This window comes from Mesoplodon mirus (assembly GCF_964341445.2).
Source record: "Mesoplodon mirus genome assembly, chromosome: 5".
Taxonomy (NCBI): domain Eukaryota; kingdom Metazoa; phylum Chordata; class Mammalia; order Artiodactyla; family Ziphiidae; genus Mesoplodon; species Mesoplodon mirus.
The window spans coordinates 86,286,474-86,314,425 of NC_138980.1; the positions used below are offsets into that span (position 1 = coordinate 86,286,474).

The 27,952-nt window shown below is 34.4% G+C and overlaps 1 protein-coding gene across 5 annotated transcripts in view; it reads right to left on the reverse strand.

Annotated features, from left to right (window-relative positions):
• Nucleotides 1-27,952, reverse strand: part of DMXL1 (Dmx like 1) — a 136,628-nt gene that overhangs the window by 58,476 nt on the left and 50,200 nt on the right. For 3 of the 5 annotated variants that reach the window (XM_082621188.1, XM_082621185.1, XM_082621184.1), the window contains exons 18-30: nt 26,255-27,940; nt 24,922-25,029; nt 22,459-22,628; nt 21,844-21,941; nt 20,700-20,865; nt 19,647-19,908; nt 17,206-18,299; nt 16,555-16,746; nt 14,014-14,090; nt 11,699-11,826; nt 10,932-11,180; nt 5,192-5,370; nt 423-553 (exon numbers count right to left, since the gene is read on the reverse strand). In XM_082621188.1, the coding sequence (XP_082477314.1) occupies nt 423-553; nt 5,192-5,370; nt 10,932-11,180; nt 11,699-11,826; nt 14,014-14,090; nt 16,555-16,746; nt 17,206-18,299; nt 19,647-19,908; nt 20,700-20,865; nt 21,844-21,941; nt 22,459-22,628; nt 24,922-25,029; nt 26,255-27,940 (4,540 nt within the window). Of the gene's footprint in view, nt 1-422; nt 554-5,191; nt 5,371-10,479; nt 10,594-10,931; nt 11,181-11,698; nt 11,827-14,013; nt 14,091-16,554; nt 16,747-17,205; nt 18,300-19,646; nt 19,909-20,699; nt 20,866-21,843; nt 21,942-22,458; nt 22,629-24,921; nt 25,030-26,254; nt 27,941-27,952 lie in introns of all 5 variants that reach the window. The other 2 variants (XM_082621187.1, XM_082621186.1) reach the window with 1 other exon arrangement.

A 27,952-nucleotide genomic window follows, 5' to 3' on the forward strand; every position in this document is an offset into this window, starting at 1 on the left:
TCACTTACACACGTAAGGATAATAATGTAGCACTGGAGCTTTGAGGGTATTTGAACATTTATGATTTTTATATGTGTTCCACATATGCCATTTTTAAGACAGAAATCACTGACATCTTTGAGTACTAGTGTACTGAAGAGACATTAGATTTTTTAGGCTAAAACAATGCGGTTTGTTTATTGTAGGGAGCAAAGGGTAAGGAATGATATGATAGCAAGATTTATGAGAACTGAAAAAAAGTACAGATTGTCCATTCAAGGGTAATCAAAAATTAACTGTGGAATTATAGTTCAGGAAAGGAATTTAACAATTTCAGCTAAATAGATCTAGGTTATAATATAATTCACCAAGCTATTAATTTCATGTATTATTTTCAAAATAATGAATTTTTTTAAAGAAGCTTAAAATTAAATATTCCATACCTATATGAATTTGAATTAGAATGCTCTTGGAGATGGAAATCTGAAGCTAAAACATCTTCATCTTCGTCATCACTTTCCAGACTCTCTTCTGAATCATATTCTGCTCTACTTTGAGAAGCAGGTAGAAAAGGCTAAAATAAAAAAGTTACAGAATTTATCATCCAACCATCTGATTTAACACATTCAATTATATAGTCTAATATTAGCAATTTATCCCATTTTGGGGTACTTTATTATAAAAAAGTAAAGTAACCAGTACTTGGTTGCTAGTTTTTTGACATTCTATGCCTTCAACATCACTTTACACAATTCCCTTATTTATTCATCCAATCAACAAAAATTTATTAAGTATCCACTATGTGTGAAAAGTATACTCAATGTAAGAAATTTGAAGACATATATATAGTCACTGTTCTCATAGCACTTATATTTTAGTGGGGAAAAAACAGGCAAATAATAGAAAACTAAATATAAATTGTATTTAGCTGTTATAAAGAAGAAAATAGCACTGGGATCAAGAATATTAACAAGAGACTTCCCTGGTGGTCCAGTGGTTAAGAATCTGCCTTCCAATGCAGAGGACGTAGGTTCGATCCCTGGTCGGGGAACTAAGATCCCACATGCCGTGGAGCAACTAAGCCCACACACTCTGGAGCCTGCCCACCACAACTAGAGAGAAGCCCATGTGCCTCAGTGAAAAATCCTGCGTGCCGCAGCTAAGTCCAGGCTCAGCCAAAAATAAAAATAAAAAAATAAATATTAAGAAAACACCTAATATGATAAAAAAAAAGAATATTAACAAGAGTTGAGATAAGCTGATCATGAAAGGCCTCTTTGAAAAGTGTCATTTAAGTGAGACCTAAAGGACAAGAAGGAATAAGCCATTTAACAAGAGGGAAGAAAAGCATTTTAGGTAGTAGATATGGTATGTAAAAAGGCTTTAATAAGGTAAAAGAGTTTGGTATGGAAAAAAAAAAGAAGTTTGGCTGAAGCCTACTAAAGCAAGAGGATAATGTTGGGAGAAAAGTTGAAGAGAACAGCAGATGACAGATCAGGTAGGGTTTTTGTACAACACAGTAAAGAGTGTAATGGAATGCCACTGATGAGTTTTAAGAGGATAGGTATTGAGATTTATACTTTAGGAATGTTACTATGACCATAGCCTTATGAGAGAAAAGTCAAATGGCAAGACAAGAAATGGAGACATCAGTAACTAAGGCAAGAGTTGGCAGTCTGGATACAGGTGTGTGATAGAGATGGAGAGAAATAACACATTCAAGGTATATTTGGGGGAAAGCACAGACTTACTGATCAATTTGGAGAGCAAGGGAAAGAGAAGGAAAAGACGATTTCTTGGTTTCTGGCTTGAGCAACTAACTATAAGGATGAAGATGCCGTTTACTAAAATGGGAGGACTTTGGTTGTGACATGGGAAGTACTAAAGAAAATAGGTATCAGAAACCTAAATCCTGAAGAAGATCAAGATTCACAGGTCAGGTAGAAAAGGAAGAAGAAAGAAGACTATGAAGGAATAAATAGTAAGGTTAGGAAATAAACTAGAAGAGACTGGTATCAATAGAACAAGAGAGAAAAGTAATTCAAAAAGGAGGAAATAGTCACATGGGTTGAATACTGCTAAGAAGTCAAATAAGATGATGACAAAGAAGTTTCCTATACTTGATAACATGGATACCACCTGAATCTCAACAACAGCAGGTTCAGTGGGGTAGTTGTGTCACAAGTCATACAATGGGTAAATATGAACGGGACCTATGGTAATAGAAAGATAATGTGTTTACAGTTTTGAAAAGTTGAAGGAGGATGGGAAGCAGAGAAATAGGATAATAGTTCGAAAAAGTTTTGGGATCAAAGCAGGATTTGGAATGGGAGACAGTAGAGCACATTTCTGTTCTGATGGGAAGAGCCAATAGTGAAGAGAGAAGACTAGAGAAGAAAAGCAAGGATAGGATTCAGAATAGCACTGAATCTTTGATAGGAAGGATGCTTCCTTGAGAGTAACAAGAGAGAACAAGATGAGGGCTTCATGACAGAATGATGAAAGACTTCTGTCCGGTTCTATTTTTTTTTTAATGACATAAGATGATGTCATCAGTTAAAGAGTGAGGATGAAAGAAGAGATGTGGGAAATTTGAAAAGAAAACTTATAAAATCTTGGGTCCAAAGAAGCCCAATGAAGTAATATAGCAGGGAGGGCAGAAATTCTGGAAAAGCTGAGGGAGGAGTTTGGTAAGTCCTCTTCCCAAAAAGCAGTAATAAAACTGGAAAAAGTTGTCAAAAACAACCATTTAAAGATACTGGAAACTGATCAAATACATACAACACACAGAGAAGTATTTATTTAAGAAAAACTACTGAATCTCTGGTAAAAAGTGAGCATCTGGCATTTTGGCCAGGGGGTACTCCTAACCCAACCCCTGCCCTCTGTGGCCCATTTGTTCTATCAGGGCCAGCAGCCTGTGAGGACAAAGAACTCTGCGGCCTGGCCAGAGGGGGCTGACTTTAATAAGAATTCCATGCCCATAAATCCAGAGAAAACTATAATTCGAAAAGATACATGCACCCCAATGTTCAATGCAGCACCATTTACAACAGCCAAGACATGGAAACAACCTAAATATCCATTGACAGATGAATGGATAAAGAAGATGTGGCACATATATATAATGGAATACTACTCAGCCATAAAAAAGAATGAAATGACATTTGCAGCAACACGGATGGACCTAGAGATTATAAGAAGTGAAGTAAGTCAGAAACAGAAAGATATATACCATAAAATTTCACTTAAATGTGGAATCTAAAATATGACATAAATGAACTTATCTATGAAACAGAAACAGACTCACAGACGTAGAGAACAGACTTGTGGTTGCCAAGAGGGAGGTGGGGTAGGGATTGGGAGTTTGGGATTAGGCGATGCAAACTATTATACAGAGAATGGATAAACAACAAGGTCCTCAATCTATATTCAATATCATGTGATAAACCATATGAAAAATATGAAAAAGAATGTATATAAATGAATACTTGAATCACTTTGCTGTACAGTAGAAATTAACACAACACTGTAAATCAACTATACTTCAATTAAAAAAAAAAAAAACGAATTCCATGCCCAGCAGCATTGTCAAAAACAAGAGTTCTCAGCAGCAAACAATTAGGGAAGGCTAACATTTCAACTAGCCTGAGGCTGAGATACAGATTGGAGCAAGGGCAGACCAGCCAGAAATTTAACCAGATCCAGGAACAAGACAACTAAAGAAGGCCTTGCTAATCAAGAATCATATACCCAGCAAAAGTAAAACTATGCTTTAAAAATGAAGATGAAATAAAGATATTCCAATATAAAGAGTACATAATAAACATCTGTTGAATGAATCAATGACTACAAAAGGCAATGTGAAACAAGGTGATATAAATGCCCTTCTTTACCCTGAAGCATGCAAAAATTACAAATGTTCTGTGACCATTTAAAGATTTGTCAGAACATTAAAAATGTTTACAGTCAGCTATAAATGTATAGGAAAATGAAAAAAATAGTAAAAACAATACTTATTTAGTACACTGTAATTAAAAAATTAGAAACAGTGAGAATTAAAGTGTTTTATTTCTTTGTAAGAAATTTATCAAGAGTACTTTGAACAGTGCTGGCCTTCTTATAACTCAGGAATCAAAGCAAGCTTCTTTTCTAATCGTTAGCAAATAGTCATACTCCTTTCTAAGTTTGTATCAGTGTCCAACTTTTTACTCTTTGCACTTTCAATGTTGTGAAATATTACCCAGGGTTCTTTTAATGTGAAGTGTTTTGCCAATTTCACTATCTCTGGGCCATCTTCATCCTTTTGTCACACTTTCCTCATTTAGGTTGATAAGCTGGCCTTTACTAATTGCCTTTGGCTGTACATCTACAGTCTATCAAATGGCAGCAATGTCAGTATTCCCAAAATTAGCTATTTCTTCTATAACTTTACCTATATTTGATTTGAATTTCACTTCCAGTACTATCACTTTTCATTTTTCAGTTGCACTTTTATCTGTGTTAGCCAATTCCCTCTTCTGATTAGCCAGTTTTGTAAAATGTCACTTGTGTTTATTATGGGAGATAAGGAGGCAAGACAACCACATGCTTTTCTGTGTATGAACTGAATACTGAATAACAGGTACTAAATGACCAATCACTGACAGACTTTGAAAGAACTGTTGTGATTGGTCACTGATCATGAGGTGCATCTGTTATTTACATAGTGATTTGTGGACTGAATAGCTAGCAGGAAAGTTTGTACTTTATGCGATTTCTCATATTTAATAAATTGTGGTAACTTTAAAGTTGAACAGTGTTGTTGAGGGACTGATGTTATTTAACTAAAAACTGAAATCTGTGTATATCAGGACAATGCAGGACTGCCTGGGGTATAGAAAAGGAATTAGAGTATGGATGGCACTTTGACTTCTGGCAGTCTTGATTCCTTAATTACTATCAAGCATTAAGGTGCTAACCAATTTATCTTTTCACCTTTGCTTTGTTTAAAATGCAAAAATCATAATTTATAAAAGAACTGCCTTAAAACCTGGTTGAAATATGTCCAAAATATTTTAGGGTATATTTTGTGATAATGTACCCTGATAAAATGAAAATTTTCTTAACCAGTGTGGAAAAATATTTGGAAACGCCAACAATTACACTTATTTTAAACAGTTTCATTTCTGTTTAACTACACAAATAATCATCTGGATAACACTTGTATTACCTTGGCAATGAAATAGTCCCAGATACTGAGCTCAGGTGGAATGAACTTCTCTTTAACTATCAGTGATTCCTGGCTTAATGGTGGTGAGGAAGAGGTCACTGAGGCAGATTCTCTGCAAGACATTTTTGATGGCCTAAAACGTTTGTTCTGTTTCTCTCCTTCTTCCACTAGTGAAGAAACTAACAAGAACAAAATAAAGTATTACAAAATAAGTACAATTTTCATTGTTCTGGTTTCACCTATTTTTACATAAGACCTAAGGTTAACTACAAATAAGTACATACACAAAACTGAGATTATTATGATAGTAAGGTAAGAAAATAGTGGAGGAAGTGAGACAAAAATCATCTTGTATAGCGATCTTTGTTTTTATCTCATCTTGTCCCTTACTCTCTGAATGTTGACTTATCTAAATTATCTACATCTTTCTATTTTGTTTTTTAAGAATATCATGGGGTGGGGGGAAGAATATCATGGGATGTCCGTGGTAATTAAAGGCAACAACTCAGTTATGAGATTCTTCAGTAATCACTTGGCCTTTTATCTACTAAAAAACTACTACTAATTTTTCACTGAAAATATTAAAAAATTCAAACACCAAAACTACCTACTAAACTGATTCAGACTTTTAGAAATGGCTTGGAGATAGAATTTTCTAGTCAATGGAACAACAAAGAAGAGGGAGAAAACGCAATCTTTATTGTTTTAACTTCTAAACATTTAACAGTCGATATTCTCTTAGTATTTTACCTTAGAGTATTAAGGGCATTAGCAAAGAAAAACAAGTTAAACAAATCTTTAACCAATACTAAGTCACTAGATGCAAATCACCAATAGAAAATCAAGGATCTCCTGGACTTAGTCATGGTCTAATAGATAGGTAAACAACCCCATATTAAGGCACACCAATATTGTTCTTTAATGGTTACAGCAAGAAGTCACTTACCTTCCAAAGGAATACAAGTATTTGTGTTTTAATACAATTTTGTTTTATTGCTTGAAGCTACTTAGCTTGCATAAACAGCATGCTCATGCATTATATCAAGCTACAGCCAAGCTGAGTCTAACAGAATAATTTAGTTATTTCAGAAAAAATAAAATAAAGATGAATAAAATTAGTATACAAAGGGATTGCTAAAAAGTGGTATGTAATCATTCAAATGACTTTAAAAAGAACCATCATATTCAATGTGTAATTTTTTCTCTCTGATCTTATAAGCAATTGATAATCAACAATCGTGTTTCTAATATATCTGTTGTATACATTTATATACATTCTAAAACTTAAACAGTGGTTTTACCAAATTCTTAGTGAGTAAAAAATTTAGAATATAAGGGTATTTTTTTAATCTGTCAAAAAAATTAATGCTATGTTTTAAAATAAATTTATCACTTGACAAATATTATTATTCTGCTTGTTTTGTTTTTAGATTATTAGAAGGCATGTGATATGAACACAGACGTTTAGGGAAAAATAAAACTTACAATGCTAAATTCACAGATTTTACCAAGCTTGCTATGTCATAAAAAAGCAGAGTTTTTGAAGCAAAACATAAAAAAAAATTTTTAAGAGAGAAAAACATTTGCAAGTACAGTGTGTGAACCCAGATAATTGACATGAAAACAAGAAATTAACCACACTGAGGGGAAACATTTAAAATTACAGACTCAATTCCAGAAGTATAAAACTTCTTATCGAAACATTTCTGATGCACAAGGACAACAGGGGAAAAACGGCAAACAGGTTCACAGTACCAAATGTTATATTACCTGAAATCCTACAAATTAAGACCTTAGTGATACCTCCCAGCAAACAAGAAATGATTTGAAGCTTATCATTAGGGTAGATGCTCCCTCTTCTTTTCCCTCAAATTGCAGCAAGACCTAAGACAAATTTATGCTTATATCACGTTGGGTTTGAGTGGTCATGAAGCTTAGGGGCACCAATAGAAACTGTGTAGCTGCTGGGTGCTTAACCATTTGTTTTTGAAAAAAGCTAATAATAAAATATCAAGAACTGTGTCACTCCTTGGATACAAACTGATTCTACTGTTCCATTATTAAGGTAGTAAATGGCTACTTTACTAGTAATAAAAGAAAAAAATCAGCATTAGGGAGAAATGAAAAGGAACTTGGATATAGATAGAGCTTATGAATTATAAGGGGCATGAAGAAGTTAGAAAGTGGGTAAAGAAAAACTAAGGTGTGCACAGGAATAATGACAATTCTTATACCTGCAAACATTATTATGAAACACAACAAAAATTCTTAAAAGATTTTGTTTTGCTTTACAATATGCAATAAAAAGCAAAAGTATGGATTTCTCACTGTTAGCAGAAAAGAAAGTAATTTTTCAAAAACTGCTATTGCTTAGGTGATTGTCTACTTTAAAAATTAACCATAATAGGGCTTCCCTGGTGGTGCAGTGGTTGAAAGTCCGCCTGCTGATGCAGGGGACATGGGTTCGTGACCCGGTCTGGGAAGATCCCACATGCCGTGGAGCAGCTGGGCCCGTGAGCCATGGCCGCTGAGCCTGCGCGTCCGGAGCCTGTGCTCCGCAACGGGAGACGCCACAACAATGAGAGGCCCACGTACCGCCAAAAAAAAAAAAAAAAAAAAAAAAAAAAAAAATTAACCATAATAAAATAATTCAGAACTCCATGAACATTCACCCACACTATAGTTTTAATTAATTAGAAAAAATAAATCCCTCATTAACATATGTAGAAATCACAAAGTAAATTTGATTAAAAAATAAATTACTGATTTATGTACCTTAACATTTTTGTTAAGAATTCTGACCTGAGTTAAAGTCTAATAAAAATCATCTACCATTTTCTTATATTACAAAGCTTAAGTCATATTTAAATTTTATGTCACTAAAAGTGCATTAAGTATATAATAGACATGTAGAAAGAAAAATAATTTAGTTCGTAAGACCATTATTGCAAAGAAAATTAAAATCAGAATTTATACCAGAACAAGGAAAACAATGGTAACTTTTAAAATCTTCTCATAGTACTAAGTTTATGAAAACACTTCTTTTTGTTTTGTTTTTTTTGTTTGTTTGTTTTTTTGCAGTACGTGGGCCTCTCACTGTTGTGGCCTCTCCCGTTGTGAAGCACAGGCTCCGGACGCACAGGCTCAGCGGCCATGGCTCACGGGCCCAGCCGCTCTGTGGCATGTGGGATCTTCCCGGACCGGGGCACGAACCCGTGTCCCCTGCATCGGCAGGCGGACTCTCAACCACTGAGCCACCAGGGAAGCCCTGAAAACACTTTTTAAAAGACAGATTTTTGAGGGTTCTAAGCATGTATTTCATCTTCAATATACAATACATTGACACTGAATAGATGAATAGGTTGTCAGGAAAATGAAATATTCTAGACCTGTCAGTTTTCACTTGGCCATATTTAAACACTAGAAACTAAAAATATATCAATATATATAACAATTTTGGCTGAATTCAGATCAACTTTTCTAAAGCACATCATTTTATTCCCTTGGTCAACAATGTATACTGAATATTAACTAATTTAATTACACTCTTAGGACATCATGATTACATTCAACAGTAATTCGAACATACAGGGCTACTTACTTACAACCTAAAATTTATCAAGCTGGTGTGCTGCTTTAGTTGGTGTGCTTTCAGAACAACATAATAATGCCTTCAAAAACTGAGATTTCAGAACTCTGCCTTATACTGAAAGCCACCCCTCCTTGTCCCTTTGTCTTGGTTGATTTTCTGTTCTCAGATTTTGTCTCTCCAACTGTCAGTTTATCTGCCTCACAGGACTGCTACTTCTAATTACTATTACTGCCTTTACTACCTACTATCTTCACTTCTTCCCTTTACTCTGTTTTTCTATTTTTTTCTTTTTCTACTTGTTCCTTCACAAACTAAATCAGCTTTAGAAATAGCAGACCTTTGGCTTCATCATTAAATGAGTGTACTCTTTTTTCTGGTTAGCAAACTGATGAATCATATCGTTTATGTTTTCTGTACATGCTCCTTCAGTTACATCTATGATTGATTGCATTCAGAATAGTTTCTGGGTTCTTATAGACAGATGAGCATCACATAATCTATATGTGGCTATATCCAGCCCCATCACTAAGTAAACCTCATTTTTTAAGTATCCTGTATTATTTGGCTACCATGTCCCAACGCAAGAGGTTAAACATACAGATGCAGATAATTTTTTTCACTTTGATTATTTCGGATTCAGTAAGTGGTGAGATAGAGTTGATTATATGATATTTGTAACTACAAATAGCTATATCTGAGTGGTTAAACAAAGAACAACCTGGACTTTGAGTAAGGTTGTTTATATATCTGTGCTCAGAAATGCTCCAGGAATTGTTGAAGTTGAGGCTTGCTGACTGGTTAGTAAAAATGTATTTTTAATTTTTTACAAGTATGTGGACATTCTATTTCAAGAATGTATCCCTTTATAACATGTTGTAATAACAAGATCACAGTCTTTAATCTCAGTAGACCTATAAATCGTACTCCCTCTCAGACTTTGAAATTTTTTTTAAATGAATTCAAATATCTGAAGTATATATTCCAACATGAGTTTCATAAGTTAGTCTTTTCTATTTTTATCCATATAAAAAATAAAGCACAGGAAATTACTCTTTAAAAATTAGAAAGGAGATGTTACAAAAATTAAAATATTGTTAAAAATTTTACAGCCAAGATTATCACATATGGGCTAATAAAAAAAAAAAAACTTAAAGGCAGAAAGCATCATGAAGATTCTTTTCAGGTCAAAAAGCTTGTTTCAATCTTTTGTGTTTAAATAAATACAGTACCTACAGTTACAACATTAGAAAGTTAAGAAAAGGTAATACAATTGTTTAAAATATTTACTTTACATGATATTATGAACACTTAGAAATCCAAAACCCTAATGGCTGGAATCATAATATGCAGAACATAAAGCAGCCTTATTTGAAATGTTTTTCCAGTCATTTCAAGCCATAGTCTGATTTATCATGATTAGCACTGACGTTTCTTTATTTCTACACATTTAAAAATATGTTAAAGTCTAAGGAATAGAAAACATCAAAATGAAGAACTTAAAGCATAATAAAAAAGCAGGATGGTTTTTTAAAATGCTAATCATTGTTTTAAATCAAAAATATGACTTGATTAATGGAAAATTTTCAGTTTGCTAAGTGCCAAACAGAATAAAACTGGCCCACTGTACCCCAACCCCTCCAAAACAACACAAAGCAAGCTGAACTGTAAAAGCCTATTTCTAAAGCTAATATCTTGCCTGCAAGACTGGGAGGGCTATGAGAACTGATGGTTGAAAGAGCTTTGGAAAAGCCCACACATTCCATGGAGAATACCACTACCTGGTGGGGGCTAGGCATAGCAAAGTACCTTCCTGCCAAAGAAAGAAGAGAGATCTGATTTGGGATAGAACAAAAACCAATGTTACAGTATATTTCAAAACAAATGAAAATTTCAATAGTAAAAGATTTTAAATTACATTAGATAGTTCTAATCACTGGTGCATGAGTATCTTAAACTTTGATAATTACACCAGAAACTTTATACTGCATATTTACCACAAAACTATTTGTTCATGCTTTAAGAAAATGGTCTGTAACAGAACTTTCTGTGAATGAATTAAAATGTAATTACATTTAACAAAGTTATCATTCAGATGAATAAATAAAGCTGTAGCCTTAAAAAATAAAATAAAACAGATTAAAAACTAACCAGGTAAAGCTTTTGAGCGTGTCTGTTCTTTGCTGGGAACATGTGCACCTCCACCAAATACAGCAGACCACATTTTTTCATTTAGAGGGTGGGCCACAATCCGAAATAGTTCGTTACTAGAATGTGTTGCCAAGCCATGGATGAAGAGACTAAGATACACTGCTGTGAGAATCTCACAGAGCAAGACTGTAAGCCCTGACTGGGCTTCCTCCCCAGAAGAATTCAGAAGTCGAATTAGAGAAGTTATTCCTAGGAGAAACAACAAACATAGTTACCATTAGCTACCATTGACAATAAACTAAATAAATAATCCACATTCCCTAATTTTTGAAAAAAGTTACAGCATCAGAATTAAAATATTTTCTGCCATAGATTCATAGACTAGTAGAGGTTATTGCAGTTAATGCATAAATGTTGAGCTATTTGTTCAATTTAGACAAACACTGGAAATCTGTAATCTGATTCAAATCTGATAGATAAAATTTCATTGCCATAACAAATATTTTTGTATTATGACAAAAGCAAAATTAAAAAAAGTGATATAACAAAATATTTGAGTTATTTTAGTATGATGATAAAGGAAAAACTAATATTACATAACTGGATAATTTGTAATAAGTGGTGAATAATAAACTGGTATCAATTCTAACAATAGTTAACAACAATGATTATCATACAGCAAAACCAAGCCAAACCTACTTTTTCCTCATCTGATTAAATTCAATAAGGCTAAGAAAAACACTCACACATATATAAATTATTTATACCTGGCCACTGAGCTGGTGATGTATTGGGAGTTATGGCTTCATCTAAGCTTCCTGTTTTCAAAGAATGTCGATGGGGAAGCAGTACTGTCTGATACACCATTCCAGTAAACTGATTTGTTTGAAATGAACTAAGAGAAAAAAATTTAAATAATAGCAATCTATAATGACCTACAATAACAACGATATAATAAAACAATAATAATAACATACAATGATCTAAAATGAATTTCACATGTAATACTTCCATGTTTTAGATCTATCATCTAGGGTGCCTTAAATACAAAATTTTGTGTATTAATTATACTGCTTTACACCTAAGTACTGTGCTTTATAGTCTAGTATTATAATAAAACAAAATGTCCTTTAAATTTTCTAAATTCAAACAGATATGATAGCTTTTAAATATATTTACTGTTAAGACATAAAATATGTACAAATGAAAAAACTAAATCATTATTGGCCACAAGTAGCAAGCTTATATATCAAAATTTAAAACAAGGTTACTGAGTTGAAGAAGTCAGTTTAGGTTCAATTTGATATTTAATGGCTAGTCTACCCTACACTAGGGTAGGTTATATCAGGTATATGCACCAGATAACAGGGGTTTAATGAAACACATGGTTTCCGTCCTCATGCAGTTTATAGTCTGGTGGGGTAATCAGACACAAATAATTTTATCATACTGTTTTTAAAGACAAAACCTATGCATACAGTGATATGAAAGCAAAAGGGAGGAGTGATTTCACACAGTTTGGGAATTCAGGGTAAGCTTCTCTAATTAAATGGTATTTTAAGCTAAAACTAAATAAACTGATCAATGGACAAAATAAATTACAGCTTGACACAAACTACAAAATAAATATGACAGAAAAATAGTATGAAAAATTTGTTAAACCCTGTCAGTAGTTCCTGTATCATATGTTAAGTAAATGAATATAATATTTAAAAATAGCACACTTATTTGTTTAGATCTGTTCTAACTGGCAAGTTGTCTTAGTCATAACAGTTTGATACGTATGGAAATAGCTTCTCTTGTTTTACTTTCCATTTTCAAGATGGCAGAGTAACAAAAACCAAAAATCTCCCCTGCTAAAGTAAGCCTATGGAAATGATAAGAAAGATAAAAATATGTTGATGAAAACAAAGCCATACTCAGTAATAAGAAAGTGAACTTTTGGAGGACCAAGGTCAAAGAAATCAAGTTGAAGCTACTATGGGAATACATAGCCAGAGTAGTAAGCTGAGGTGACCCCTGGGAGAATTCAAACACATAAGATAAACAGATAATCAAAAATCAACACAAAGGAAGGTTGACATCATGTAAGAGAAAACAAACTCAGTGACATACCTACACCTGAGGAAGCAAAGACTTACCAGAACATTAAGGAAAGTGGTTTATACTCAGAGATATTAAAAAAAAATAAAACTAAAAAAAAAGACAGTAAGTTATTTTTTTTAAAGTGGCTATTGAAATAAATAAAGAGATATTAAAACTGAAAAATAAAATTTCTAAAACAAACTCAAATAGGCTAAATAAAAGATAGGACATTGCTGAAGAATGAATTAGTGTCTGGAAAATGAAGCTAGGATTTCTCCTGAAATGAAGCAAAAAATAAATAAAGAAAAAATGAAAGGGATCATTTGAGAGGAAAGCTAAAAGAAAAATAAGAGGGACCCACAAGTTCCAATATCTGTCTCATATAAGGAAAGAGAAGAGAGAAGATAAAATATTGAAGAAATAGAGTAAGGGAATTTCAAAGAACTAAAGAAAGATACAGACCCCCACAGTGTCAAACAACATGTTTTGAAAGCCTAGATAAATTATAGTGAAACCTTAGGACATAAAGAGAAAAATCATAAACATCAACTACTCTGTAAAATTTTTCTCAGTTCCAAGTCAGTCAGTCCCTCCTCTGTGCTCCCTGAGATTTTACTACCTATCATCTTATAGGACATATCATTTAAGTATGATGTCATGTTACATATCATTTATCATTTCATGTTTGTCTCTAACTAGATTGACCTTAAGGAAGGAGACCTTATTCCAGTGTATATTACAATGTCTAGCATTAGACAGTGATCAATAAAAGGCTGCTAAATAAGTTATATTGTGAAGAGTTTACTTGAGATGCATTTGCCATAAAGACGTATGCTAAAATTTCAAAGATGAAAAAAAAGGACTCAACACTTCAGCCATATGCTTTTTGTATTATTTAAGGTGGACTGCAGTACACAGTATTTCTAGAGCAAAAGCATACAAATTCTAAAACCTCATCAGTTACTGTAAACATTCTTAAATTTCACAAAATATTTACCTGTAGTTATGACTACCACAAAGGCACTGATAAATACAAGCAGAAAGTGAAGCTGCTAAAGTATGCATTACATATACCTGGAAAAAAAAAAACAGAGTTATCTTATAACTTTGAAAAATGTAGCTTTTTTTCAAGACCTAATATAATCAGCATTTTTAAAAAGATGAAAAAACTATTTTGCCCTTATAAACTATTTCTTTTTTCTCCCTAATACTCATTTCTGTCTGAGAGGTCTTGTGACAAACAAATTAAAAACACACACACACACACAAACATACAAAACCTGAGGACTTTGGCAGAAATTATAAAACAGACACCTACTACCTAATTTCTGTTTTAAGGGCAAACGAGAACAGATGTTAGCTTATTCAGTAGTGCAATGAGCCATGCATTAAAAGCAAGCCCTCCAAGACTCAAACTGCTCCTTCCTCAACCAAAATATGAAGTCCAGCCTGGTAAATGACAGTTCACTTATGAACAGATCACTGAAGAATATGCTATCACACAGTCGAGTTACTACAGAAAACAATTTGAAGAGAGTGAAATTTTAGAGAAAGACGGTATGAAGGACAGCAACTGAAAGGCAAATATGTGTACTGAGGAAGACAGGGCTCTAAACATGGCATGACAAAAGAAGTAACAGAAGTAGATCTGAGGATGAGGGAGAAGCTTAATCTGGGTAAGAAAGGAGGCTAGACTATTAAAAGACCAAGTTCTTGATCTAATTATGAGGTATGATACTCTCTTGTGCATATTAAAATCTAATTGCTATTTTTCCTTCAATTATCAATAGACGTGATATGAATTAAAATCAAGGACAGCATCATATGAATGAAGACAGCGAAGACCACATACAACAGACTAAAAAAAATGATAATATTTTCTAGCTTCTCCAATCAAAAGGTGGAGTCTATTTCGCCACTTACTGAATTTGGGCTAAGACTTGCTTTGTGCCAGAGGACACAGCAGAAGTGATGTGTTATTTCTGAACCGAGTTCTCTAAAGGCCTTGCAAATTCTACTTTTGCTCTTTAAACACCTGGAACCACTATATGAAATAATCCAGGTGAAATCGTTAATTTTATGTGTCCATTTGACTGGGCCAAGGGGTGCCCAGACGTTTGGTCAAATGTTATTCTGGATGTGTCTGTTAGGGTAAATTTGGATGAGGTTAATATTTGAATTGGTAGACTGAGTAAAGACGATTGCCCTCCCGATTGTGAGTGGGCCTTATCCAATCAATCGAAGACCTGAATAGAACAAAAAAGCTGAGTATGAGGGAACTTCTGCCTGGCTGCACTGAACTGGGACACTGGGCTTTTCCTACCTTGGGACTAGAACTGAAACACTGGCTCTTCTTGGGTCTCAGGCCTGCTGGCATTTGGACTAGAACTTACACTATTACCTATCCTGGTTCTCAGGCCTTTGTACTTAGACTGGACCTACACAATCTGTTTTCCTGGGTCTCCAACTTGCCAACTGAAGATCCTGAGACTTCTCGGCCTCCATAATTGAGCCAACTGCTTACAACAAGGCTCTTTCTATAAAAACACACGCACACACCCTATTGGCTCTATTTCTTTAGAGAACCCAGGCTAATACTCTAGGCTTGCCTACTGGAGGATGAGACACATCCCAAAGTCTTTGGTCATCCCAAAGTTTCCTGTCAGCCTTGCAGTCTGCCAACGATCAGAAATGTAAATAAGGCCATCCTAGGTCATCCAGAATCCAGTCAACCTGCCTGCTGACCAAAGACAAATGAAGGTATCCAGCTATCAGTCCAGTTGGCCCACAGAATCATGAGCAAAATAAATCATGGCTATTTTAAGCTATTGTTTCAGGGTGGCTCTTAAGCAGCAAAAGCTGATACACCAGGGTTATGCTTATTATTTGCTTATTATTAAAGTTAAATATGGAATAAAGTTTGGTTAAAATCAGCACAATCTAAAGAACATTAAATTCCTAATTGTGTAATATGCAATGTGGGCATTTATTCTACTGAGCAGTATAGGAAATAAAGTGACAAAATTAATTTGTAGGGGTTAAGGTTATCCAGGAAGGTAAAACTGTAGGAGAGGCTACCACTAGACAAAAAGAAAATGGATGGCATGATATCACAACCTGTGAGGTGGGGGAGAGAATCAAATGCAGACTATGAGGAAGAAAAAGAGATACTAGTACTTTTACATAATATTAAGTTTCTGTCTCTAAAAAAACCCCAGCTTTTTGGCTAAGTGTACTGCTAAAGATTTACTCATAAACGTGCATACACACTACTACGCTTACCAAAATGATGCAGTTAAATAAGACAAAGTCAAACTTAAAAACTGAAGTACCCTATTGGGTATAAGTAATACAAGTAAGATGAACTTGGCCTATAACCGAAAGTTTTCTTTGATCAAAACCAATATAAACTTGGCAATGAAACAATCACTATGCATAGGATGATGTTTAAAATTGTTTATAAAAAGCCTTAACACTTATCTTTTAGTTTTATCATAGTATATAGGTAAATTAAATGTCTGAAACCAAGCATACTTACTTTATTGCTTTGGATATCAGGATGGGGTGGTGAATCAAAGTTTATTATGGCATGCAGAATATCATGTGTTAGATTACTAAGGTGCAATAACGGATTGGCAACTACTGTTTTGGCACTGGCTGTACAAGCAAAGAGGAGAGGTACTGAGGTTTGTTCTGAAAGAGGGCTAGGAAATATTGGTTCTGCTGTTTCCTTAAAAAACAAAGGGAAAAAAGGTTAATCAACTATTTATAGTTATAATCCATTAAGTAATTCAGGGTCTCTTTGAAAAACTTCAGAACAATTAAAAATTAAAAGCATAACAAACTTTTACAGAGTTAGAAGGGACCTGAGGAGACCAATCTTCCACCAATTATAATGAAAAATGATGGGACAATACGCTCGTATCATCAATTCACAAGGCATTCGTATAAGAATGTTTAATATGAATTAAGCAGATCACAGGGTCTGATATCAAACTGTCCTTAAACCACAATGCATTCACAACTCTAGAAATCCATAATGTGAAGCACCACACAAAAAGCAGAATTCCTTAAAGCAACCATAATTAAGAAAATCAACAATTTTAACATTTTAAAACTAAAAAAGCAATCTCAAAAACTGTTTTTCATACAAGTAGTATTTTGACTGGTTATCATGTAAGTTACATACCTGCTGAGATTCTTGTAAAAGTAAAATCAATTCCATTCTCACAGATGCAAGACCCCCACCATGGGATCCATGCAGTATGCAGTAACTAAGAAACATCCTCAAGAGTGACTGATATTTCAAAAGCCACTGTCTTTTTTCCTGAAAATTTTCTCTCAGTTGTTTCACTTTTGTTTGATGAAGCAAATCTTCAGCATCTTCATTTAATCCAAATGCATCTCCATTTTCGCCAAATGCAGACTGTAATTCTTCAGGATCTGAACAATAGTCACAAGTTCTCCGAAGGGCTATCACCTCTTTTTCAAGCCAGTGGTACAGCTGGTATCGCAATTTTCCACCATCTATTTCGTATCCAGTAGATAAAGTACGAAGTTCTACCGTGAGAATCTTTAAACATGCTCTAAATTTTAATTGAACTGCAATGATATCTTCTGATGGATTTAAAATGTCATTTTCATCTAGTGTGCTGAGAGAGTCTGTGTACTTAGAACTTGTTTCATCTATTTTTTTCCCTACTTTTCTCTGTAAAGGTTTTAGTTCTTTCATTGAAACAGGGAGATCCTCATTTTCTTCATCGTTATCACTGTCCCATTTTAATTCTAAAGAGTCATCCTGAAATACAATACTTGGTTGGCTCCAGTCAAAAGAAAGAGTGGAGTTTGACTGCTTCTCTGAGGAACCCTCTGAAGAAGATCCAAAACCATTCATCAGTGACTGTGACCAATCAATAGCAGAAGACTTATCTTCCCTTGCATCCAATTTGAATGGAGAAGAAGGAGAACAGACTTTACTAGTATCCAGAAAACTAGATGTTCTACAAAAAGGTTTCGTTTTTTTGATGACTTTTGGCAACTTTGATAATACTTCCAAAGCCAACATAGGGCAGCCAGCTTTTAAATGAGCACTGGCAGTAGTAAAAAATAATCTTCTTTCACTTAAATTAATTGTTCCTGCCAGTCCACTTTTTCCTGTTAAACTCATGTGTGTGGAAAACACATCAGATGATCCAAAATGACGTCTCAGCAAAAGAGGATGTGTTCTTAGATAATTGTAGAAATTAAAAACAGCAGGATTGCAGGCTGACATCATGACTTGATCTGAAAGTAAATTCATTTTATGAGCCAAGAAAAATTCTTCAAGGGCTGTACTGTAGCCCTTTTTCTGTACCATGGCACCTTTATCTACCTGGTCTTGTGAGAAAAATTTAAGAGACCAAACTAATACATAGCAGTGAATAGACAAGAACACATTTGTAATGAAAGCGTTCTAACATAGTAGGAAAACAAAGATTATGCTGATTTCACATCTCTTCAGGTAACAATCTAAGACATTTTAAAACATCCAGTTACACACTCTTAGTTCTTTTTCTCCTACTTTCCTGGACACTTCTTCTCAGTCAGCCTGCTTTGCTAGATTTTCCTCATCTTCTCTACTTTTAAATGCTGAGTGTCCTAGAGTTCAGCACTTGACCTCCTTTCTATCTACACTCCCTGAGTGAACTCCTACAGTCCCATGGCTTTAAATACCATCTATATGTGATAACGTGCACATCTCTATTTCTAGTAGCAACTTCACACTGTAAATCTAGAATACTATATCCAAAGGCCTACATTACGTTTCCATTTACATGTCCATATTCTTGCCTCGAGGCCTTTTTATTTACTGTGCCCTTGGCCTAAAAACCAGATATCTGCGCTGACTGATTACTCACTCATTTCAATCAGGTCGCATCTCAAAGGTCACCTTATCTGAGAAGTCTTTTCTATCTAAAGCAACACTCTCCAAAATCTGCTCCTAGCCTTCCCCCTACCACTTATCTATTGCTCAAACTAAAAACCCAGGAGTTAAACTTGACTCTCATTCCCTTCATATTCCATATCCAATTCAGTCCTATCTAGTCAACCTTAAAATTATAGTTGAAATCCAACCACTTCTGTTTCCCTGTTTATCACTATTTTCTTCAAAACATTTATATTCAAACGTTGAAAACATCTATGTTCAATAAGAAAATCCAAAGTCCTTGGTTTTCAAAGGATTTAGCTTCCTGGGGGGAAAAAATAAAAAATAAAAAACTGGGGCTTCCCTGGTGGCGCAGTGGTTGAGAGTCCGCCTGCCGATGCAGGGGATGCGGGTTCGTGCCCCTATCCCGGAAGATCCCACATGCCGCGCAGCGGCTGGGCCCGCGAGCCATGGCCGCGGAGCCTGTGTGTCCGGAGCCTGTGCTCCGCGACGGGAGAGGCCACAGCAGTGAGAGGCCCGCGTACAGCAAAAAAAAAAAAAAAAAACTGTATACATAACTCTGTCTCCCCAACTAAACCATAAAGTCTTAGACCATGTATGTCTTCAATTTGTTCTGCATTATCCTTAGCACCCAACAGTGTGCTCTGAACCTGACAAACACTAATAAAACTCTTAATCATTAACATCTTAGAAGTATAGCTTACCATCATCCTCTCTGATAGGTTGCTTTATTAATGTTTCCAGAGCACTACTATAATCTTCTAAAATCCAATATGCCATACTCCGAAGAAAAGGATCATAATGCATATTTATATTCAACAAATTGAGTTCATTGACAGGAGAATCAATTCCCAAAACTTTTTTACGTAAAATAGATTTATATGTTGCAGATGTATCAAATTCAGACTCATAGAGTCTTGCTATTACAAGAGCCAACTGAATGTCATTCAGTTTCTCAAGACATACCTTCAAAAACAAGAAATATTATTTATAAATAAGGGTATCTTTCATTTTAAGGTAAACTCAATTGACTAATAACAAGATGAACACAAAGCTTTATTAATATCTGAAATTAGTGAACAAGGATAATACACAAAACATATGCTGCTTGCTTCAGCAAATCTACTTGACAACATTTATGTTAATTTACCTGGTAGTAATAAATACATATTTGCAAAAAGAATTAGCCTGATGAAAAAATACTGAATAATTCCTAAAATGACATGCTTTGTTTTATTCTTGAGCTTTTATCGTTCCCCATCCACCTCAGCAGACTATGTTTCCAAATCAAAAAGATGTTTTGAATCACTTGTATGAAACTCTGAGCAAAAGGGCAATTTGAAACAGAAATGTTATATTTTAAATATTTATAACTTTTTGTAAGGGTTACTTAGAAATAATTAGTTAAAAATTTGCTAAGGTTTGTCAACTAACACAGAGCCAAATATATGTCCGAATATGTTTAAAGTGATAGAACGAATATTTTATTTTTTTAACCTGTCCATAAATATTCTTAAGAGTCAGATTAACTACCTATCTCTACCAACCAACACAACCTGGTTAATTTTAATTCTATATAAATATCATTCAAGCTAAATGACAAAATTTTAAAGTCACCATTAAATATTACCAGTTACTTTAGGCATTAAGCCTTGTGTTAGTTCCACTATACTTGAGTTGAAATTAAAAAACAAAATTGAAACCATAAAGAGCTTAAAAGGATGACAATGCTATTTTTAAAAAAATTCATTCATTACCTCAATTGCATCTCTGAGGCAACCAGCTAAAAGAAAAAATGCTGCTGAATGTTCAAATCTTTGTTTTCCTAACAAAGAAAAAGCATTCTTTAAAGCTGCTTTACGCCATCTCTCATCCTCAAAATTGTGTCCAAAAAACTGTGTCATCTTGGAATCTTTTTGGGATCTATAAAGAAAAAAGTTTGAAAATTTCAAAACATAATGCTTCTACATCAAAACCAATTGTTATGAAGTTAGACACTTAAAAGACTCAAAAGAAACATTTACCAGTTCATAAATTACTACACATCTGCTGCTTTTCTGAGCAAAAATAACATTTATGGTAAACATTTACTTTTCCATATAAATTTCAGAGATTATTGAAAACATTCTTTCAAACTATGGAGAAACTACATTAACAGCACTGTGAGAAATTATTTTTAAATCTATACAAAATATATAATTTATATTAACTTCTGTGCTATTTTACCATTTAAACTTAATCAACTGCCTTTACCCCCACTGCCCACCTGAAGGTGACTTTGATGATAAAAATCCAAGGAATTTGTCCTGAAGCAAAACAACCCTAAAAGATCTAATCTCTTACAACTGATTGATACCATGATTTTCCCCCAAAGGTTGCTGATCATATGGATATATCTAGAACTGAATCCCAAACGAATAGTGAACTATTTATGGCAATCACGCTCACCAAGTCTAGCTAAGAACAAGTGAAAGAAAAATTCTAAATGACCCTAGCTCAAGAATGGGGTCAAGGCCCTTAGGAAGAGGGTGGTTTGGAAGGATAGCCTGGTCCAAGAGCTCCTTGATAGGGCAGAGGGTAGATGTATTTTCAAAGCTCCACCAAATCATCTTCTTCCCCATTCCAGATAAAGTTTCTGGTTTAGTTCTTTGTTCTACAGGAGCATCATGAGAAGTTATTAAAATAAGCAAAAAAAATGTTTTTCTGGACTGATAAACCTAAAAAAAGCTAATGTGACCTCATCAAGATTCTTCTGCTCTGTAACCTAGGCTTTCTTTCACATGAAATCTCTTAAATACAAAAATAACTAAGAATCCACATGAATCACACTAACAAGAACAACAAATCTTTACTTCATACTCTATGGAAAGTTTTTCATTTTGAAGCAGTTTTTTCACCTACCTATATAATCCCCAAATCACAGCTTTCTTTTTCATTGCAAGGTAAAAAATGGCAGCATCTAAAGGATCATTCTTTTTATAAAAGGCTGCTTTGGCTACCTATAATTAGAAAATATTGGTCAAAATTTCACGGTAACAGTTTTTAAATTAAGTAAACAAATACTTTCCTTCATATACGAGACTGTCATACATTCCCTACTTAAATGTTCAATAAACTAAAAAATATGTGTATGAATGCATGCATGTATATGTAAATTTATTAATTTATTCATTTATTTTATAATTACAAAAGTAACCATGGTGGTGGCCTCCAAGATTACAAAGAGATGGAAACAGGACTACACTTTTCATTATAAGCTCTTCTGTACTGTTTTATTTTCCTAAATGTGTATATATATTATTTTGTATATATCAATAAAAAAATGCTAATATATCAACTAGCAATTTAAGAATTAGAATATAAATTGTTAAAAATTATGCTATTTTGAAATATAAAGACTATTTAAACGCATTTTACTGCTAAAAAAAGGAGTAACAGGAGAGGAAATATGGAATATCGTGTAAATAAACATGCAATATATATTAATTCATTTTTACACCAAAACAAAACACTCACCTTTTCTACGCATTTGCGTAAGATGCGGGTATTCCGGACCCACCACCCCACACCCATAGCTCTAAGTTCAGACCATGTGGGATCATCTTTCTGCATTGCTGGCAACATGTTCAGCAGTTCTTCTTCTGCTACTGAATGAAAGGCCCAGGCAAAATGACTACTAGACAGGCCTGAAGAAATATCAAAAATAATGTTTATAAGAAATATAAATATGATTATATAATGATGATCAGAAATGTGTGTTCCATATTTGCAATGTAAATGCCTAAAAGTTTATATAAGACTCACAGAGTTATAACTGTTTGGGGTTGGAGGGAATATGGGTTTTTTTTCTTGCTTCTCCAAATAACTCAATCATCACATCAATATTTTCTACAATGAGCATATATTTTCTATAATTAAAATATATTTTTTTAAAAAGATAAGGAAAAACGCTTATGGGCAAATGCCACTGTGCTGAATCTTTCTATTCTCTAGTATGTCTGACATCCTAGGTCAACATTTGTTGTGCAGATTTAATTCCATGGAATCAAAAAAGCATCAAGGAGACAGTACAGCTGGTGAACACAACTTAAGACTGCAAAAACTCTGGAATCAGAATGCATAAATTAAATTCTAGCTCCACCCTAACTAACTATATAACTTTGGGCAAGTTACTTAACCTCTTGATTCCTCAATTTTCTTATTTACAAAATGTGAATAATCATGGCACCTACCTCATTACATTGTTGTGCGGATTAAAAGAAATAATACAGTTAAAGCATTTGGGATAGTACCTAGCACATAGTAACTTTTATTACCCCATAATCACTATATGAATAAGATACTTTTATATTTATAAAGCATCATTTACATCAGCAAGTCTCTCAACCTACTGGCCCACACATGTGGTGTTTATCGTTCAGCTTTTTTTTTTTTTTTTGCGGTATGCAGGCCTCTCACTGTTGTGGCCTCTCCCGTTGCGGAGCACAGGCTCCAGACGCGCAGGCTCAGCGGCCATGGCTCATGGGCCCAGCCACTCCACGCCATGTGGGATCTTCCCAGACCGGGGCACGAACCCATGTCCCCTGCATTGGCAGGCGGACTCTCATCCACTGCGCCACCAGGGAAGCCCTATCGTTCAGCTTTTATTTTGCCTCTTCACATTACATTTTGTTTAGTATTACTCAGTTAAGTATATGATTAATTATAAGATGTGGCTTCGACTTATACAAATATATGAACTCAAATTTTTAACCTAATATATAGTGCCAAGGAATCTGAAATGCCCACTATACCCAAGTCTTTGGAAATAAAGAAACTGTAATTAAAAAACAAACAAACAAACATCTATGCTGTGAATGGACTGTTATTCTAAATTATTTTTAGATTCCTATTGTTTTTCAACCAAGTTTAATAATTTTTCATAAATAAATACATAAATACATAATCTGACTTAGAATTTTAGCTTCTCTTTTCCAAAGCTAAATGCAAAATGAAAGGAAGGAGGAAACAGAAAGAGAAAGAAAGACAAGAGACGGAGACTAATGAGCAGAGGTTGACCTGTAGAGTCCCAACAACACTGTTTAAACCTTTAGATTCAATAATCCTGGAAGCCAGCTCTATCTCTTAAACTTGGGGGGCACTGAGCCAATAAGTATCTTATTTTGTTTAAATTCTCTTAAACTTAAGTATTTCTATTACTTTGAGAGTCCTGACTAACAATATAAAAGTATCTGAAATGTTATTAACTATTATCTGAAATACACATTAATGTTAGCAGCAGTTTTGGGGGTGGGTGGATTTTTATTTTCTATGTTCTGTACTCTGTTTTGTGAAACAACTAAAATTGAGTATGTATTATTTCTATAACAAAAATTGTATTCAAATTTTGGGGAAAAATGAATTTAGATACAAGTCAATTAAAAAGGAGAAAAAAGAAAATTTAAGGAAATTAAAGAGAATGAAACAATACTAATTGGTCTTTAATGTATAATGGATTTGAAAACATTACACATAATCCAATTGCCTCATTTCCATTTCTTCATTAGCTCTTTCCACCTACCAAAAGAATTCCAGTAATTTTTTTTTTTTTTTTTTTTTTTTTTTTGTGGTATGCGGGCCTCTCACTGCTGTGGCCTCTCCCGTTGCGGAGCACAGGCTCTGGACGCGCAGGCTCAGTGGCCATGGCTCACGGGCCCAGCCGCTCCGTGGCATGTGGGATCCTCCCAGACCAGGGCACGAACCCGTGTCCCCTGCATCGGCAGGCAGACTCTCAACCACTGCGCCACCAGGGAAGCCCTCTCCAGTATTTTTAAGCAAAGAAGATGAGATGAAAGCAATGATTTTTAACATAAATTAAGGAAATTCAGAATGTGTCAAACTTGTCGGCATTATCGTATCTGGGCAAAAACAAACTTAAATGTTCTTAAGCCTCTCTTCTACTCGTCTTACTTCCTTTTACTAGATTATTGCCAAAATCACCTTGGTGAAGGAGTTGAGCTCGATAAGCTGGAAGAGAAGTTGTAAGAAAAGTATGAAGTCGAACAGCCAAAAGAAATTTTAAGCCACATTCATCAAGAGTTTCTCCACCTATAAAAAAGAAAAAAAAAGCTATTTTTACTTGTAAAAACCCATTTCATTAGCAAAACACAAGTAAACGCTAATAATTCTGGCAAGCAGGGTATGTCAGAGCACCAAAACCAGGGACAAAACATTGTGAAACTGACAGAAGTTATCAGTCTAAATATTATCTAATATTTCTTTTTCCTATATAATTATACATTACAGAAAAAAGTTGTATAGTTAAATAATTGAAAAAATAATAAAGAAGAGAATGAATTGACTCAGGGTCTCTGACATATTTTTAATAATATAATCTCCTCTGACATGAATATTTTAATTTAAATGTGACTCAATTTTAAAATAGTTTAACCTTCTCTATAATATTATCCATATTGATTCAAGTCACATACCCATTCCAATAACTGCTAACACTGGAAGAAATGGCTATATGGTAAGGGGGCCTGATTTTTACTTTAAATGAATAAAAACATAAAACACTTGTAATACAGTCACATCAAAACATAATATCTACTAATAATATTTCATTTCATAATTCATGACCAACTTATTTTTCCTTAAAGTTTTAATTTTTATTATTGTTATTCTTTTTTCTTAAATTTACCCCACATTTTCCTTTCAAGGGGTGCATCCTACTGACTTATATCTGGTGCACAAGGCTAGACTGTTAATCAGATCTTATTTGAAACCTGATGGGAATTCTACAAATTTATTCATAACTCAGAAGATTAAAAACAAAAAATGCTCTTTGGGTGAGGAAAAGACCTAATTTTATTAGGCTTGCTTGCTGCTATTCTAGGAAGGAGTATACCTTAATGTTAATTTTTTTAAAACCTCAATATTTAAAAACCCAAATTAACAGTGAATTATTACAATGCGAAAAATAAATAAAGGAGAAAGCACCTTTTATTTTGGGGTTTCTAAAGTAATTATTTATTAAGAATGTTAACTTTTGCTAAACTCAAAAGCAATTACTTGGATTCTTAACATTATTAAGTAGACAGGTAAAAATGACTTGGCATAATGAATCCTTGTGTACTTTCTCAGAGTACTATGATTTATGGGATAAATAATATATATTCAAGTTAAAACTATTGTGAAGGCAACAATGATGATTTTAAAAACCTTCATGGCTGTCATTTTTACAGAAATTATTTAAGATTATTTTCTGTGGAAAAAATAAGTAAAAATATTATCAATTTTTCCTCTAATCCTATACCCAATTTAATTTTACCTTGGCTTCTGTCTCTGCTTTCTCCAATATCAGTGCTGGTAGTTGCAATTGTATCTGCTAAAGCCATCAAAGACATCTGCTCCATCCGGCTGAGTCCTGGTAAACTCGAATGAAGTAAGTGGCCAGAAAGAACCTGAGCATGCTCAGGACCAAAGTAAGTTGGACTGTATTGTGAAAGGTCAATAACCCTGGGCTTTGTATTTTCTTCATCTGCCTTTAACACATGACTATCAGTCATTAAAGGTGACATCTGAAAAAGCTCATCATAACTTTCTTTTGACAACTGGTTTGAGTTATTTAAGGTACTCTGATTACTAGATTTCTCCAAGGATGAGTAATAGCTATCATCATCTGCTGCAAGTAAGGCATATAAAGGAAGTGGAGGGACAGAATCAATTTCCGTGTAATCTGTATTTTCACTCTTGTTGAATGCCTGGGGGTCTCGAGTAGTACTTCCACTAGCACTGATGGTGAGAGACCTAAAGCGGCGCTCGTGATTAGACTCAGCTTCATTCAGAGCCACAACTTCCCCAGCAATGCACTTGACAAGATGTGACAAGATGGCCTTTGCTCTCCGAACTTTGCCAAGATCCATGAGTTCCAAAAGCTGCAAAGGATGGTACTGAGGTAAAGTTGGGGAAAGAACATGAGCTGCTTCAAAAAGACCTGAATCTTCCATACCCACAGAAGGATCAAGCGCAGTTTTCTTTCCACAGATTTTCTGTGCAAGACTGGTCATGGATCGAGTCAGGGTTTTCTTTGGAGGATGTAATCCAGAACTTGATGAGTTACTCTGTTTTATTAAACTTATTATAGATGGAGTGCTCCCATTGTATGAATCTGTTGTAACAGGTTCTTGTTTAGAAGATGGCTGCCATTGGGAATATACATGCATTTCACAATCCATTCCTACCACCAGGATGCCATCCCGGACCCATGATAAAGAAACAGGAAAAGGTGGAGAGCCTTCTAAAGAAGAAACCAAGTCCACACTTCGTAACAGTACAAATTTAGAAAGAGGCACAACTTTAGTACTTTCCCAGAGAGGAAATGCCAGGCTTTCCTTACCCGCCTGTTCTTGTACCTTGCCAGCCAGGGGTCCATACATAAAAAGTTTTGATCCAATTCCTACAGTGAGAATATGAGAACCATCTTCTCTAGACATCCAATCTAAGTGAACTAAATGCTTTGTGTTTGATGTGACACTCTCTTTACTGGATAAATATACCTCTTGTTTATTATAGGCCACTAAATTGCTATCAATACTAATGCCAGAATCCAACACTGTATTTAACTCATCTAAATGAACTGTCTGTTCAAGGACCCAGCATGAACCTCCTGTAGACTCACATTCAAAAATACTTACATGCATCACAAAGTCCTGAGAACATCTACTATTAGACGTAGGCTGCTTATATGCTACTGCTAAACGATTTGTGTGTGCACAGCTGACTTCTATAGGCCTACCAGGTACAGTTATACTACTATTGCTCTGCAGTCCATCTTCAATAAGTAACGGCCATTCTTCCCAAATGTATACAAGATCCATTTCTCCATTATTTGAAGTGGCAGATTCTCCATCTGTTACTCTACATCTCCAGAATCTTACTTTCTCATCTGAGCATGAAGTTGCCAATAAATAAGGAGCACTGCATATGGGATATACGGAAGAAGAACTCAGATGTCCTAAAACAAAAA